The 16,650-nt window shown below is 44.2% G+C and overlaps 1 protein-coding gene across 1 annotated transcript in view; it reads right to left on the reverse strand.

Moving 5' to 3' along the window:
• LOC135510870 (adhesion G protein-coupled receptor A3-like) overlaps window positions 1–16,650 on the reverse strand; it is a 270,757-nt gene that overhangs the window by 23,355 nt on the left and 230,752 nt on the right. The window contains exons 15-17 of the mRNA XM_064932169.1: window positions 14,529–14,656; window positions 9,950–10,073; window positions 5,481–5,626 (exon numbers count right to left, since the gene is read on the reverse strand). Of these exons, the coding sequence (XP_064788241.1) occupies window positions 5,481–5,626; window positions 9,950–10,073; window positions 14,529–14,656 (398 nt within the window). The remainder of the gene's footprint in view (window positions 1–5,480; window positions 5,627–9,949; window positions 10,074–14,528; window positions 14,657–16,650) is intronic.

Consider the following 16,650-nt stretch of genomic DNA (forward strand, 5'->3'; position numbering starts at 1 on the left):
TAGTGCTATTGCAGCAACCACTTTAGTTGTTAATGATCTTGTCGACGCTTTAGACACTAAAACTAAATGTGCCGCTTTGTTTGTGGACCTGTTAAAAGCTTCTGATACTGTTGATCATGCTATTTTATTGAATACGTTGTCCTCGATAGGCCTGAGCTCTGACGCCTGTTCATGATTTCATGATTATCTTAGTGACAGAACTCAGGCCATCGTGACTGATGAGGTTAAGTGCATAAAGGTGTACCACAGGGGTTGATTTTGGGACAAGTTCTCTTCACTATTTTTATAAACACCATTGGTCAATCTGTTAAAAATGGTAACTTCATCTATATGCTATTACGTATGCTATTGCCCTGACTGCTGATCTGGCTGTGTGAAAACTACAGTCCGATTTTATAGCTATGCAGGACTCCCTTGCTGATTTAAAACTTAATAGGGGAAAAACTAAATACAGAATGTTTCAGATGAACTGCATGTTCACTCATTAGATGGTTCTCCAAACGGACGTGTCCCGCGTAGAACTGCATAGGCATTTGTATTGATGTGGTTTTAACGATTAAAAAAAACGTATAGATGAGCTGGTTAAGAAGCTAAGATTTAAAGTTGGCTTTTTCTACAGAAACAGATTGTGCCTTTCTCTACGTAGTAGGAAGAAAATGATTCAGTCAACCTATTTATCTGTTCTTGATTATGACGGTATTGTTTATCAAAGAGAACTTTTGATGCAGTCTAGCATAGAGGTGACAGTTTTGATACTCATCACTGCATCCTGTATCAAAAGGTTGTCTGGACTACTTTGCTAAACATCCACAGTGCTCTACATTACTCCATAGAGCTCTCTGTTTACAAGGCCCTACTTCATAAACATCCGTCTTATCTAACTCTGCCGTTGAAGTTCAGACACATATTGCCTAACCTGTTCATAGGATTGGTTAACTCTTGAGGTTCCGAGGGTCTCCACCGAGCTACAGTGCTGTGAAAAAGTATTAGCCCCTTTCTGATTTTCTATATTTGTTTTGCATATTTTTCATACTGAATGTTTTCAGATCTTCAACCAAAATCTAATAGTAGATAAAGGGAATCTGAGTTTACACATATATATTTTTAAAATCATTATTTGATTTATTTAATTAACAATGTTACGTAACACCCAATTCCCCTGTGTGAAAAAGTAATTGCCCCCTTACACACGATAACTGGTTGTGTCACCTTTAGCTGCAATGAGTGCAACCGCATGCTAACCTGTAGTTGTTGATCAGTCTCTCACATCGCTGTGGAGGAACTTTGGAATTCTTCTTTAACTCAGCGACATTTGTGGTTTTTCAAGCATGAACTGCTCGTTTCAAGTCCTGCCACAACACCTCAATTAGGATCAGGTCTGGACTTTGACTAAGCCATTCCAAAACTTCAAACGTCTTGCTTTTTAGCCATTTGCGTGTTTTGGATCATTGTCTTGCTGCATGACCCAGCTGTGCTTTAGCTTTAAGTGCGATTGCACTTCAAGAAACTTTCAAAGTTCTTAAACATTTTACGGATTGACTGACCTTCATGTCTTAAAGTAATGATGGACTGTTGCTTCTCTTTGCTTATTTGAGCTTTTCTTGCCATAATATGGACTTGGTCTTTTACTATCTTCTGTATACCACCCCAACCGTGTCACAACACAACTGATCAAACTGGCTCAAATGCATCAGACACAACCTGGACAACATGGTAACAGGTCATTGAGGTAACTAGAGCCTTGGGTGAGCACTATGGTAACAGGTCATTGAGGTAACTAGAGCCTTGGGTGAGCACTATGGTAACAGGTCATTGAGGTAACTAGAGCCTTGGGTGAGCACTATGGTAACAGGTCAGAGCCTTGGGTGAGCACTATGGTAACAGGTCATTGAGCCTTGGGTGAGCACTATGGTAACAGGTCATTGAGGTAACTCGAGCCTTGGGTGAGCACTATGGTAACAGGTCATTGAGGTAACTAAGCCTTGGGTGAGCACTATGGTAACAGGTAATTGAGGTAACTAGAGCCTTGGGTGAGCACTATGGTAACAGGTCATTGAGGTAACTAGAGCCTTGGGTGAGCACTATGGTAACAGGTCATTGTTTACCTTGGGTGAGCACTATGGTAACAGGTCATTGAGGTAACTCATTCTTCTTCACTATGGTAACAGGTCATTGAGAACAGAGCCTTGGGTGAGCACTTTCCAGGTCTTGGTTTATGGTAACTCTCCTCTGCAGGATGCACTATTTCCCCCTCCTCCTATGGTAACTGAGGTAACTGAGCCTTGGGTGAGCACTATGGTAACAGGTCATTGAGGTAACTCGAGCCTTGGGTGACCACTCTCCCAGCAAAGCAGTCTCAGCTAGAGGACTCAACCAACACACAAACCAAACCCATTTATCACCATGGAAACCAAACAACTCCCTCTGTCTACCGCAAAGGCGAGAGAGAGAGAGAGAGCGGGCATCTTCAATAGGTACTTAGACTCAAAAAGTGGCAAAAACAGGGAGGGTGAGTATGAGTACCGCTATAGTTTTCACTCTAATGCACCAGCAACCTACTACTTGGCACAGGCTCTCAGACTCTCTCCCTATAGTTGAGTTTTGAATTTAAATAAATATATGACCGTCAAATGTTTAACATGTCAGTTTGCAAACCAGCCTCGCACAGTCACTGTGATTTGTTATCCTGCCAATGAACCAACAAGTCCTGTGAAATAAAATTTCCCCTGTGGCTTCGCCTTCATTTTCTAAGGTAATATTGATGACAAGTTGCTGAATAATTATCATAAAGGTGATAATGACCATGACAATGCCTATGATGATAAACACATGCTCCCTGGACAGACGTCAGTAGGTATCTTCTCCATCCCTACAGTGCCTTCAGAAATGATTCATACCCCTTGACTTAATCCACATTTTGTTGTGCTACAGTCTGAATTCAAAATTGATTAAATTGGGAGGGTTTTCTCACCCATCACCTCGAATGCATTTCAAATTAACAGGTGTGCCTTGTACAAAGCTAATTTGTGGAATTTCTTTCTGTCTTAATGCGTTTGAGCCAATCAGTTGTGTTGTGACAAGGTAGGGGTGGTATACAGAAGATAGGCCTATTTGGTAAAAGACCAAGTCCATATTATGTCAAGAACAGCTCAAATAAGCAAAGAGAAACAACAGTCCATCAATACTTTAAGACATGAAGGTCAGTCAATATGGAACATTTCAAGAACTTTGAAGTGCAGTCGCAAAAACAATCAGCGCTATGATGAAACTGGCTGTCTTGAGGACCGCCACAGGAAAGGAAGAACCAGAGTTACCTTCTGCTGCAGAGGATAAGCTCATTAGAGTTAACTGCCCCTCAGATTGCAGCCCAAATAAATTATTCACAGAGTTCAAGTGACAGACACATCTCAACATCAACTGTTCAGGGGAGACTATGTGAATCAGGGCTTCATGGTCAGTTCTGCAAAGAAACCACTACTAAAGGACACCAATAATAAGAAGAGACTTGCTTGGGCCAAAAGCAAGGAAAGTCCAAATTGAGATTTTTGGTTCCAACCGCCGTGTCTTTGTGAGACGCAGAGTAGGTGAACGGATGATCGCGTGTGTGGTTCCAACCGTGAAGCATGGAGGAAAAGGTGTGAGGGTGCTTCGCTGGTGACACTGTTGTGATTTATTTAGAATTCAAGACACACTTAACCAGCATGGATACCACAGCATTCTGCAGCAATACGCCATCCCATCTTAGTGGGACTATCATGCACTTGTCCATCTTAGTGGGACTATCATTTGTTTTTTAACAGGACAATGACCCAACACACCTTCGGGCTGTTTAAGGGCTATTTGACCAAGAAGAAGAGTGATAGAGTGCTGCATCAGATGACCTGGCCTCCACAATCACTCAACCTCAATCCAATAGTAATGGTTTGGGATTAGTTGGACCGCAGAGGGAAGGAAAAGAAGCCAACAAGTGCTCAGCATATGTGGGAACTCCTTCAAGACTGTTGGAAATGTATTCCAGGTGAAACTTGTTTAGAGAATGCCAAGAGTGTGCAAAGCTGCCATCAAGGCAAAGGGTGGTTACTTTAAAGAATCTAAAATCTAAAATATATTTTGATTTGTTTAACACGTTTTTGGTTACTACATGATTCCATATGTGTTATTTCATAGTTTTGATGTCTCCCCTATTAATCTACAATGTAGAATATAGTAAAAATAAAGAAAGACCCTTGAATGAGTAGGTGTGTCCAAACATTTGACTGGTACTGTAAGTATTCACACCCCTTTGCTATGACACTTCAAATTGAGCTCGGGTGCATCCAATTTCCTTCGATCATCCTTGAGATGTCACTTGATTGGAGTCCACCTCTGGCCAATTCAATATTTTGGAAACGATTTAGAAAGAAACACAGCTGTCTATATGATGTCCCACAGTCGACAATTTGTAATTTTTCACTTTGTCACTGTGGGGTGTACTTTCTGAAGGCACTGTAATTCCCTGCTTATAGCTATTTGCTAAACAGCAGACAGCTCGTTGAGCGCCACCTCTACCGCACTAATACGGGTCTCTAAATTGAATAGGTCCCGTTTCGGAAATGTGTTTGTTTTAAAAGAATATCCTCGGCTCCTAGCAATCTAGGGTATTTATCCGAATCAATTCCAAATTATGTGAGTCAAATTATTCAAACTAAAAGTTGTTCCCTGACGCCAGAGAGTGACTCAAGTTCAAAATGTGATTTCTTGACAAGAATTAGTGTAAGAGAAGCACTAGCCACTGAAGAGCCAAACTGTATACATTCTCGGGCAGTGACAGTAATATTACAATATAGGGCTTAGAGTGTGAGGAATGTAATCTCGCTACATACTGTATGCTTCTTTTGATAAATGATCCGATAACTCTCCCAAGTCAAACCCATGGTAATCATGCTTTTAGAGAAGAAAAAAAACACACACACACAACTAAGGTTTATACAGAATCCACCAAACATGACTTGCTTACAATATCCTTTCTTTCAAGTAACCTACTAAACTACAAGCCCAATGATCGTTCTCTCTGTAGCTGACAGCGTTTCAGAAACAGTAAATTACAGAAAAGTTAAGACAGAAAGGTACACATCCACAGCCTATAAAAATAGAGAAGCAGGACACCAGGGCTTGGAATTAGTGAGAATGAGGATTTAATAAGTTCTGGCAGGAGAGCCGGCCAATGCTATTGTGTTCAGATTCCGACAAGCATCTCTAGGCCACACAAGGCATACAGTAGAGTAGGGAGAGAAATGAAATAAGAAAGCATAGAATTGTGCACTGAACCAGTCCTTGACCTACAAAAAAAAAAGATTCACAACAACACATTCACAACAAGCACGATCAGCTACATACAATTCAAATACACACGCAGATGCACGATTAGACATGGAGGCATGCATACTCACGTGTGCACACACTCACGAGCACACACACAAAGGGGGGGGGGGTGAGCTTACTTTAGCATGGGCTGTTTGGTGTTGGCAGATGGGTCACCGTCCTGGGGCTGCAGGGGCTTTTTGGTCACCTGCTTGTAAATGTTCCGGGCCATCACACCCAGCCACAGCATGGTGGAGAGGGACGAGTAGTGTAGCACCATGCCAACCTGCACCAGGGGACACAGACAGACATGGGTCACTCGCTGTATGTATCTTCGCATCGTGTCCCGCTCTCGTCTTCACATTCTTCATGTCCCTCTCACGTCCACTTCTTCACACCCAGTTGACTCACAGAGAGTTCTTTTCCAGACACAACAAGCATGTCATCAAAGTCGCTATTCACAACGTCACTAACATTTTCCTCCAAAGATCAATTGCAGCAGGAGCGGAAGACTGTGACCTGTTCATTAGTGCACGCAAGCGCACGCACACACACACACACACACACACACACACACACACACACACACACACACACACACACACACACACACACACACACACACACACACACACACACACACACACACACACACACACACACACACACACACACACACACACACATCCGCCATCAACAACATCAGAGGACTCAGGACAGTAACCTTGAGCCGTCAACAATAAACCACAATATAAATGTCAGTCACGTCTACAATGCTAACAGACATTGTAACCCATCCTCTGTTGTTCTAATATTCATGAATTATGCTTGAATGGGAATCTGCCATTGTTTTAAGGCTTTATCAGGAGACACAAAGGCAGCTACGAGGGAGAAAGAGAGCAAGAATAGAGGAAAGACAGAATTAGAAATGCATTGTGTCCTCTTTCCACAAACACACTCCTCAGAGGGCCCAACACTAAGAGGCAACCAATCAAATAACTCGCTCCAGTCTGCTAGGCTTAACTAACTCTACAGGGACTGAAGGAACCATACAGGAGTCAGACATGACACTGATTTGAAATAACCTTGAGACTGGTTAATGTTGGAAGAAGCTCCCAGTGAGTAGGTGGTGGTCTGTGATTCAACCAATCAATGATTGCACTCTGTGAAAAGGGTTCTACATACAACCCAAAAGGGTTCTACCTGGAACCAAAAAGGGTTCTCCTACGAGGACAGCTGAATAACCCTTTTAGGTTCTAGATAGGATCTTTTTTTCTTAGAGTGTAGCGATAACCCACATCCTTTGGACTAAAAGGAACGCTGGCTGACTGGACAAACAACCACTGATGTAGGATGGAATGGAACCCAAGTAAAAAGGTCTTCAGGGGGTGAGTCGTATTGCCACTCACTGAACTAGTCCTTGACCTCAAGAAGATATGAACAGCACATTCACGACAACCAATATCAGCTACAGAAAACTCAAACGGGATCAAATCAATCTCTCGTACACACACACAAAAACGATGTGTTTTAATCAGTTATTTTGTGACATGTGAATATATAACTGGATAACATTCAGATCATATATAAATAGATACGTTTAATGGTTCACTATATTTATTTTTATGAAATTCACTGAGTAGGATGATCCTCCCCTTCCCCCTCTGTGGAGCCTCCACTGACACACACACAAAGACGCACACACACACGCACACACGCACACACACACACACACACACACACACACACACACACACACACACACACACACACACACACACACACACACACACACACACACACACACACACACACACACACACATAGAGTAGACTGATGCACACAGCGTGGAATGGTCAGGGGAGGGAGGGAGAGTGACCCAGTATAACTTTGCAGTAGTATAGTCTTTAGCTACTGTATGTTACTGTCACAAGGAGTGGTATGAAAGTGTGGTATGTTTAAATCACAGAGGAATGATTGGGTCTGTCAGTGTGGAGTATAATTGAGTGAGTCTGGGTTAGGGTCAGTGTTACTGTCGCAGTGTGGCTTATAAGTAAGAGATCACTAACATTAGAGAATGCAAAGTGACAGTGAGGAGTGGGTTGGAGGAAGGAAACGAGAGAGGAGAAGGAGATGTAGAGGGAGAGAGAGAGAGAGAGAGAGAGATGGGGGAGGTTTGCAGAGGAAGGGGGTTTGCAAGTGCTTGAAGTGCCGAGAGAGGCTGCCAGAGACGGTTCCAGAGCTCCTTGAAGTTTGCCTGTCAGAGGGGGTGGTGTGTAACAGCTCCCCTGGGGTGGTGGCACCATGCTGGGCCTGAGCGGGATCCATCTGCAGGCAGGGTGGAGGGTGGAGGGACGGAGGAGGGTGGAGAGGTGTTTGTGATCACACATATCCTTACAACCAGCTCCTCTAGCAATCAGCCATGTAATCATCCCAGACACTGTCCCCACTGCTGGGAACAGGGGAACAGCCTCAAACCCATTGAGAGGAGGGGAGACAAACTGGGCCCAAATAATCCCACAGCAGTGCCGAGTTACCCATTAAAAATGCAGCGCTTCAACATTAGGCAACGTGATTCAATCAGATCAATAGCCAGTGGTAAGGAGCACCGGAGACACTGTTCAGAACACACCTGCGGCGATAATGACACTGGGAGAGGGGTAATATCCACACAAGATTTCCTTTGCAGGTATCTCTCAAACTGTGGCATCTCGGCAAGATGTCTGCATGTCACTCAGAGCACGCGTCGCCAATGCATCCATGTGGATGGATAAATCTGACGGGGAATATGCTAATTGGGCCTTAATCATGTGCCATTACGCAGCGGGGGAGCAGGTGGGTCGATAGGAGGGGGGGTGGAGTTTCAAGCCGCGACACCGGCTGAACTGTGTCACACAATGTAGTGTGGCATAGATTAGCTGTCTAGCTAGCTCTCTCTGTCCGAGCCAAGCCTCCTGACAGGCAGCCAAGGCATGCCAGGCACTGTTGGCTTCCATGAGCTACAGTGAGCTACGGTGATCGATGTGTTTGGCTCCACACGGAGGTAGACTCATTGTGTTTTAGAACAAGAAGATGTCTAAACTGTTGGTGACAGGAGGGCGAGGCAGCAGCCCGGGGGTCCCGGGTTCACTGACGGACTTGGTTCTGACCAGAAAAGAATAGAGGATGAGTTTGAAGCCTTCGAAACCTCAACTGAAAAGGTAGAACGAGAGAAAAGCTGGCTAAGTGCTCCACACGCTGAGGAGAGATCGCAGAGGCAAGAGGACGTGTTCAAATGGACGTGTTTAATCCTACAGTGTCATCTAGCTGTCATTCTCTCAAAATGTAGCCATGTGCCTGGTCTTCATACTCCTTATTTTGTCAAGACACGATTGAGTCTATCGCAAATGCTGACGTTTTAACTCCACATCAACCATTATCCATTCTTTGTAACGTCTTCCTATCAATCTCCCCCAAAACAACAATGGGCATGCATACCCGAGTCTGGTTTTCTTACTCCTTATTTTGTCAAGACAAGATTAAGTCTATCACTAACCCTGAAATCAAAACTCCCCAACAACCATAATAACCCTTTCACACAAGTATCAGTCAAGCCAAAGTTTGACTAAGAGGTAAGCATCTCTATTCAAAAGCTGAAACCTCTCTTACCTGATGTCTCCAACCATCTGCTATATCTTTAAGTAAGGACTCAGGATACACCCCAGGTCTTGACATGCACCACCAATTAGCCACCCCAATGCTATCCTTCCCCTCGCTGCCTCCAGACTCGGCCCTAAAAAAACAGTACGTATGGCAGGATCCTCTCACGTTGACACATCTCCCCTGATCTCTTTTATTTTCTAACATCTCCGAGCTAAGCGTTAATGCTCCCAGCATGAAAGAAAGGACTCCTGTGACCCGTTAGCTAACCCACACCGTCATACAGGCCTCGTAACCAGCCGCGTCCCGCAGCGCCTACTAGGTGCCTGTGTCTCGCTCTCTCTCCACCTTTCTCTCTCTCTCTCTCCCTCACTCACTCGCTCTCTCTTTCTCTCTCCCTTTCTCTCGCTCTCTCTGTTATTTTCTCATTCTCGTTCACAAGCCTCAGGCTAAGAGACGGAGGTGCCACCTACGGAGGTTAGAGAGAGCCAAGCGGCAGGCAACGTCAGTAACGGCAGCTATACTCCTACTCCCCTTGAGACGACGGCAAAACAACACCCTCATTAGGACAACAAACTGCCGGGTAAAAAGCCCCTGGGGGCCGGGTCGGGAAACCCCTGGAGGGACAGGCAACCTGGCTTTCGTCACAGGATATGTACTGCCAACCAATGTGTCAATAGGAAACGCACAGGAAGACAGCGAGCTAGATAAAGCATTCATTCATCTACTGTAGGGTAGGCAAATTAAGCTGGATGGACTGTACTGTACTGTCGGACACTGTGTAGGGAGAGAGAGAGAGAGAGAGAGAGAGAGAGAGAGAGAGAGAGAGAGAGAGAGAGAGAGAGAGAGAGAGAGAGAGAGAGGGAGCTATACGTACTGCACTGTGCACTCAGAGCACCTCAATAGACATTCATAATCATTTCCACCGGAGAGCTTTGAGAGGGCGGAAATGAAAAGGCAGTGCACTTACTGCTTGACAGATGATGGGGTATTTGATTCGATTGATGCCTCCGGCAAACACAGTGAAGGTCAGAGCCGTGTGGAAACAGAAGTTGAGGAGCATGTGCCATCCCTTCCGACTGATGCGGATTGTGCTGCCAAAAGAAAAACCCACACAGTCAGTCAAATAAATATGAATAGCACAGAGAATCAGGGGAATGGATTACAGATTGATGGAGAGGATGTTGAACATTTTAGAGTTTTCAAAATACCCACTTCAATCATGCAGGTCATTTATTAGGATATAAGGGGATGAGAAGTATGGGGATGAGGTGAAAATCTGGTGAAATGCAATGTATATATCCCCTGAATTAATATACAGATTGTAAAGCACAGCCATGTCATGCAATTCATCATTCAGATCATATATAGGGAAGAACAGAAAACAGATGGATGAGAAAATAGAAATAACGGGATGAGGTGAAAGTCACTCTCTGCCACATGGCCTCCCAGAAGGCCTGGATTATTGAGTCATTGTTAGTTTTACACTTAAGACATGACTCTGCTGTCCATTTTTTTAGTCTCGTGTAATACATTCGATACATTAGTTTATACAGGATTAATCGTCCATTTTTGTTCACCGCAGTTATGTTACGTTACGTTATGTTCCAACATTCCCTCCACCGTGTGCCAACATCAGTTATTTTTAAGTCTTGGTTCCAATAGATGGATAGGCTCTCTGCAATGTTTTGTGTATCTTACCTGTCATATGGATATCATTTTCTGACTCAAATAGGAATTCCTTAAGATTGCTCTCAAAATATTTCAAATAGGCATTTCTTCATATCAAAGTTGCATGTGAAAATATACACTGGTACCTCCAGAACTGCTTTTTAAAAAATTCTATAATGGAAATACATGTATTTCCTATTATCAAGTAATATATGCCTTTAGTTTTCCATGTGGACCAATTTATTGGTGAATTCTGAAAAACTATCCGGGTATCGTTCATAGGTTTGTCTTTTACGGAAGTGATAATTGGTTCTTGTGAAAATACGTTTCAATGTCTTCCATATTTTTATGGTGTTCTTAACTATGGAGTTGATAATGTTCTAAACTATGGAGTTGATAATGTTCTAAACTATGGAGTTGATAATGTTCTAAACTATGGAGTTGATAATGTTCTTAACTATGGAGTTGATAATATTCTTAACTATGGAGTTGATAATGTTCTAAACTATGGAGTTGATAATGTTTTTAACTATGGAGTTGATAATATTCTTAACTATAGAGTTGATAATGTTCTTAACTACGGAGTTGATAATGTTCTTAACTATGGAGTTGATAATGTTCTTAACTATGGAGTTGATAATGTTCTAAACTATGGAGTTGATAATGTTCTAAACTATGGAGTTGATAATGTTCTAAACTATGGAGTTGATAATGTTCTTAACTATGGAGTTGATAATGTTCTAAACTATGGAGTTGATAATGTTCTTAACTGTATCCTTTGAAAATAGACACGTAGAAAGTTTCTGGGGATGAGCACGTGCAGCTTAAATATGTACCCATTGTTTCTCTTTACGGCATTTAACTATATTAAAAGCCCATGATGGAACACTAGTCACTTTAATCATGTTTACGTACTGCTTTACTCATATCATATGTATATACTGTATTCTATTCTACTGTAGTTTAGTCAATGCCACTCCGACATTGCTCAATCTAATATTTATATATTTCTAGATTTGTGCGTATTGTTGTGAATCGTTTTAGATACTACTCCACTGGTGGAGCTCGGATCACAAGCATTTCACTTCACCCGCAACAACATCTGTTAAATATGTGTATGGGACCAATAAAATCTGATTTGATTTGAAAATGTGATTTAATTTGATTTGGGTGGTGAGACGATATGAGGTTAAAACCACCCTCAAACTCACAACGTTGTAGAACCTTCCTTTTTATTCTAAGAGTTTTATTTGCCCATATAAAGTCTGTTATGACCAAGTATACTTTTTCAAAGAATGTCTTTGAGGGGGGTTATTAGTATTATTAATTAGTAAACCTTTGGGAGCCATGCCATTCTGAAGAAAGAGAGAGAGAGAGAGAGAGAGACCCTTAGGCATGGCACTTAACCTATATTGCCACTCTGTGTCCAGCTGTTGGAAAAAAACACTAAGAATATGTGGGTTAGCCAATCCGGATGCAGCATTCAGGTCAAATAATCTATCTATCCAGTATCCTAAACCAGCATTATCCTCATCATTTTCACCAGTGCCATTATACAACAGGGGGAAGACATGTATAGGAAAGCAACCTCTGTCGAGAGAAAGAGCGAGAGAGAGCGCAAGACTGAAAGAGAGTAAGAGCGTAAGAGAGACCACAGGAAGAGGGAGACCAGAGACCAGAGAGAGAGAGAGACCGGAGAGAGAATTAGTGAAAACAAGTGATAATGAGAGAGACATACAGACAGAGAGAGAGGAGATGGAGAGAGAGAGCAGCAGTATCCTGTGAGGCGTGTCTGAGTTAGTGTGCAGTGTTATGTGCCAAAGAGGAGAGGAAGAGAGATGGCCATAAATCACTGCAGCCTCTGCCTGCCTCCCAGTGCTTGTCATGGGCTTGGCTATGGGCTCTTATTGGGTCAAGTGCATTCACCTGGAACCCCTCCACTTCCTCGTTCCCCCGGGAGAGCATGTGGCTAAACTGACCTCTCACTTGTTCTCCTTGGCCCGAGGGGATATTCTCCAGGGTGAACTTGGGAGTCCGAATGGAATAAACCCTTGATAATAGGCTCACCATCGCCACTATTCAGTCAATACACACTCCCTTTGTTTGAAATACACTAACCTTATAGGAGTCAGTGAAGCACTGAAATGACCTCTACAGGGCCGAGGGGAGGGAAAGTTCCGAAGGGTGAACTTCGCCCCTGTGGAATTAGCACTTGTGTTAGGTCACCAGCTGAACTATTCAGTGGTGCTACACTAACTACACACTCCCCTTGCTTGGAATACACTAACATTATGACAGTCAGTGATGTTATTTCTACACATTTAGGACATTCTTCTGATTTGAGACCTGCGTTCCCAACTCAAGACGTTCGCGTAAATCGTTCACTGACATCAATGGGAGACTGGTGTGCACGGATCTCAATACAGAATGTCGCCCTTCGAGCATTTCTACAGTAAGGAAGACACGGCTTGGCTATGTTGTTATGCCTTTGGACATGGAGGGAGGCGAGGTGTTGTAGCGTTGTACTCCTGCTGCAGCTGTGATACGATGGCTCGTTCCCTCTGAGAACAGGGTGTCTCCCGACCGCAGTCGTGGCGCCGCCGCCGACATCACTCGTCCCAGACTGCAGTTACCTGTCTTCGTCGTCCATCTACCCTTGGAGACGGGGTTAGGTGACAACGTCATGAAAACGACGCGCACAGATAGCTACCAACAATGACAAGAAGCTGCCAATGTGGGGAATTGTTAAGTGGCTCGTTTAATCTTGTTCTTAATACCATGTCTTGTTTTGAGGTGTTTTGACTGATTTTATGTCAATGCTAATATGACAAAAAAAAAGAAATCGCTAGCTAGTTAACCAACAACTGTAACAATGTATTTTGAGAGACAACGAGTGGTCATTGTACAAATGTGTTTATGTTTTTGCTAAACATTGGAGACGGAATATAGTTTACATGTTGACAACAGCATAAGCCAACCCCCTCTGTTGCCCCATAGTTGCGCACACATCGGTTTCATTTCTGAACAACCAACCCGTCTATAGCCCTCCATTTTGTCAATATCTCCTTTCCCTCTCTTTCTCAGAGTGGCCTCATAATGATGCCAAACTTACATTTGCTCATAGATCTTTGCGACCCATTACACCTATCTACTTCCCATCAGAACCAAGGGCAGTATCAAAAAGGTCTCGTTTATTTCATCTGTCATTTCAGAGACACGGAACAACTTTATTTTTGGTCTTTTATTCTCAGCACAGTGAAGGTATAGAAGGAATGAATGCTTGTCACATTCGGTCGCTTACTCCATTGCTCGTGAGTGACTAACAAAGACTCAACAGGGAAAATGAGGCCCGAACAAATAACAAGCTATCCATGGTTGCCTGGAGACCACACTGGATCATCAGTAGAGGAAGACTAGACGAACGGACATATAGCACAGCCCTCGGGGATTCAAAGACCATACTGAGAGAGGTGACCGAGGTGGTCTGGCCATTATGGAGTAGGGGTAGTTTGACTCACGCACGCGCACACATCCCTCTAAACTGCACTGAGACACACACGGCGCGCGCACACATCCATCCTCCAGTTCAGATGTCTGAGTCAGGCCCACAGCGGCTGACTCACAACCCAGGAGCATGACGGAGGAAAATGAAGAAAGGAAAAATCCCAAAAAGGAGAGGCGGTGTGTTGTGATGGATACATGACCTGGATGTGTGTGTGTTTTTACCAAGCGTGGTTAGTTAACTGAAGATGATAACTCACTTCAAATCCTTTCAACACAGAACTAAACAAACAGACACACACATACTGTACACATGCACGCAGACAGACACATATCACCCCCCCCCACCTCACCCACAGTATTCCAAGGGTTTTTACCTGTGGTGCACGATATAGGTGATGATGGAGGCGAAGAGGCAGAGCAACATAACGGCCGTGCAGGCATACACGACCGGGTGCAGAAACTCCCCAGGGTACGGGGGGAAAGAAAGCACCTTCTTCAGATCCTATAGGAGAAAGAAAGAAAGACAGAGAGAGAGAGAGAGAGAGAATATAAGATTTTGCAATTGTACTCAATGCTTTGAATTGAGAGAGAAATGGACATGGAGAAGAGAGACAACGAGACAGTGGGGGGGGGGAGTGATGCAGGGGGGCAAAGAGAGGGGGGGGGGTGAAGAGAGAAAGAGACCAGGGTCAGACACGACATATGGTATTGTATTTCACATACTATTCCCGAAAAACAAACAATGTACTGAATGTGACAGTCTAAGCGCAAAGAAAACGAAGTGGACCTCATGTGTATGCTGTATCTGGGCAACCAAAAACAAAACACGCACAATGCTCATTACCACATGAACAATGGTCCACAACAACAAAAAAACGTTATGTCGTGCAAACCATTCTCCGAATTTGCAAAACACACGTTGCGCTCACGGGGAGCGAGAGAATCAGAATCAGATTCTCTCTCTCTCTCTCTCTCTCTCTCTCTTAATGTCATACTACTAGAGTAGCAGACGCTCATTAGGAAAACTTCAACATCACGCTGCAGCTGTGCTACACATCTGGAAGCATATATTGCCCTTTACAGGGCATCACACAGGAGTGTTACTATGCTGTCACGTCACACTGAGAGCACACACATCATCGTGACAACTATGGACATGATTCTCTGGGAATGAGTTTGCTCCTCTTTCAGGGTTGGGTAAACATACGTTCTTCCCCATCATATCCGTCAAGAAATAAGAACGCTAGCCGAGCTCCGTGGATTTGGCTGCACTGTGACCATTCGTAAAACGGCATGGGGCAGTTGAAACCAGTAGCGAGGTGAATAGGAGGTTAGGACCAAATGTTTTCACATCCCTCCACTTCAAGACACATGAATGTTAGCGCCATTGATTTGGCTGCACTGTGATCAACGCAGCCGCAGAACTGAATGGGCACCGTCGGAGGCCTGGTGCGTGAGCGAGCAGGGTTGGCTCCGTAGCTCCGTGTCTCTATGATGCCTCGTCCGTGTTCATGGCCGTGAGTGTATTCTACACAGCTGTCCTTCTCTATCACCACTTCCCCGGACCAGCTAACCCACAGGCTCACACATGGACCGGTAGGGGCCGCTAGTGGCCTGTGGGGGGGGGTGCGTGACCCTGCTGTACTGTGTGACAAGCACTAATAGTCAGGGCTGGAGGGTAAGAGGGCTATGGCCAGAGGCGGATCTGGATCTCTTACAGATATGTAACAGTGTGACAGGGGGAGACGAAGCACGCAGAACATCACCAGTCAGTTCAATGGAGCCCGAACTGAAAGAGGCAGAGGGATAGCAGGGAAAGCGAGTGAGAGTGAGGAAGCTGGAGAGGAAGCGGGAGAGAGGAGATGAGGGTGAAATAGAGAGCGAGATAGAGAATTTGCCTGTGGAAGGAGGGGGAGAGAGCGTGAGAGGGCAAGGAAAAGAGAGGCAAAAGGAGAGGGAGGGCTGATTACCGAGTACAACTACAATTCTCAGCTATAGCAAATGACCATTCTGAAATGACAGGACCTTTATTTATCCGCCCAGAGTGGTTAAAAGCGAAGGGCGAGTTCCCGGGGTCAAAGTGTCTCATGGGACATATCGACATCACTGAGGCTATAATGATAACTGAGACTGCTGTAGCTCCTGCCTCTTAGCCCCTGAGCCTTTACACCATATTCAGCCACTTACCACTTGACCGACTGAACCAATCAAAACTACTCGTCACATGCCCTCATATTGGATTCAAGGATCCTCCTGCTAAGTAAAAATCCATATAAACCCAACAAAATCTTTATACCCGATCCATATATAGCCTGCTGAGAGTATCCACATAACTCCAGGAGCAGTCCTAGTATCTGAGAAATGGCGCTGCAGGAGGGGACTTTAGCTCACGGGGCTGCCGAGGACTGGATTTACTGCTGTGGGGTGAGGTGATTGGAGGAACACTAACAGTCATCCGACTGGCTCGGGTCAAACGGTAGGAAGGGGCTCAGAGGA

The sequence above is a fragment of the Oncorhynchus masou genome, chromosome 23 (assembly GCF_036934945.1).
Source record: "Oncorhynchus masou masou isolate Uvic2021 chromosome 23, UVic_Omas_1.1, whole genome shotgun sequence".
In the NCBI taxonomy this organism is placed as follows: Eukaryota; Metazoa; Chordata; class Actinopteri; order Salmoniformes; family Salmonidae; genus Oncorhynchus; species Oncorhynchus masou.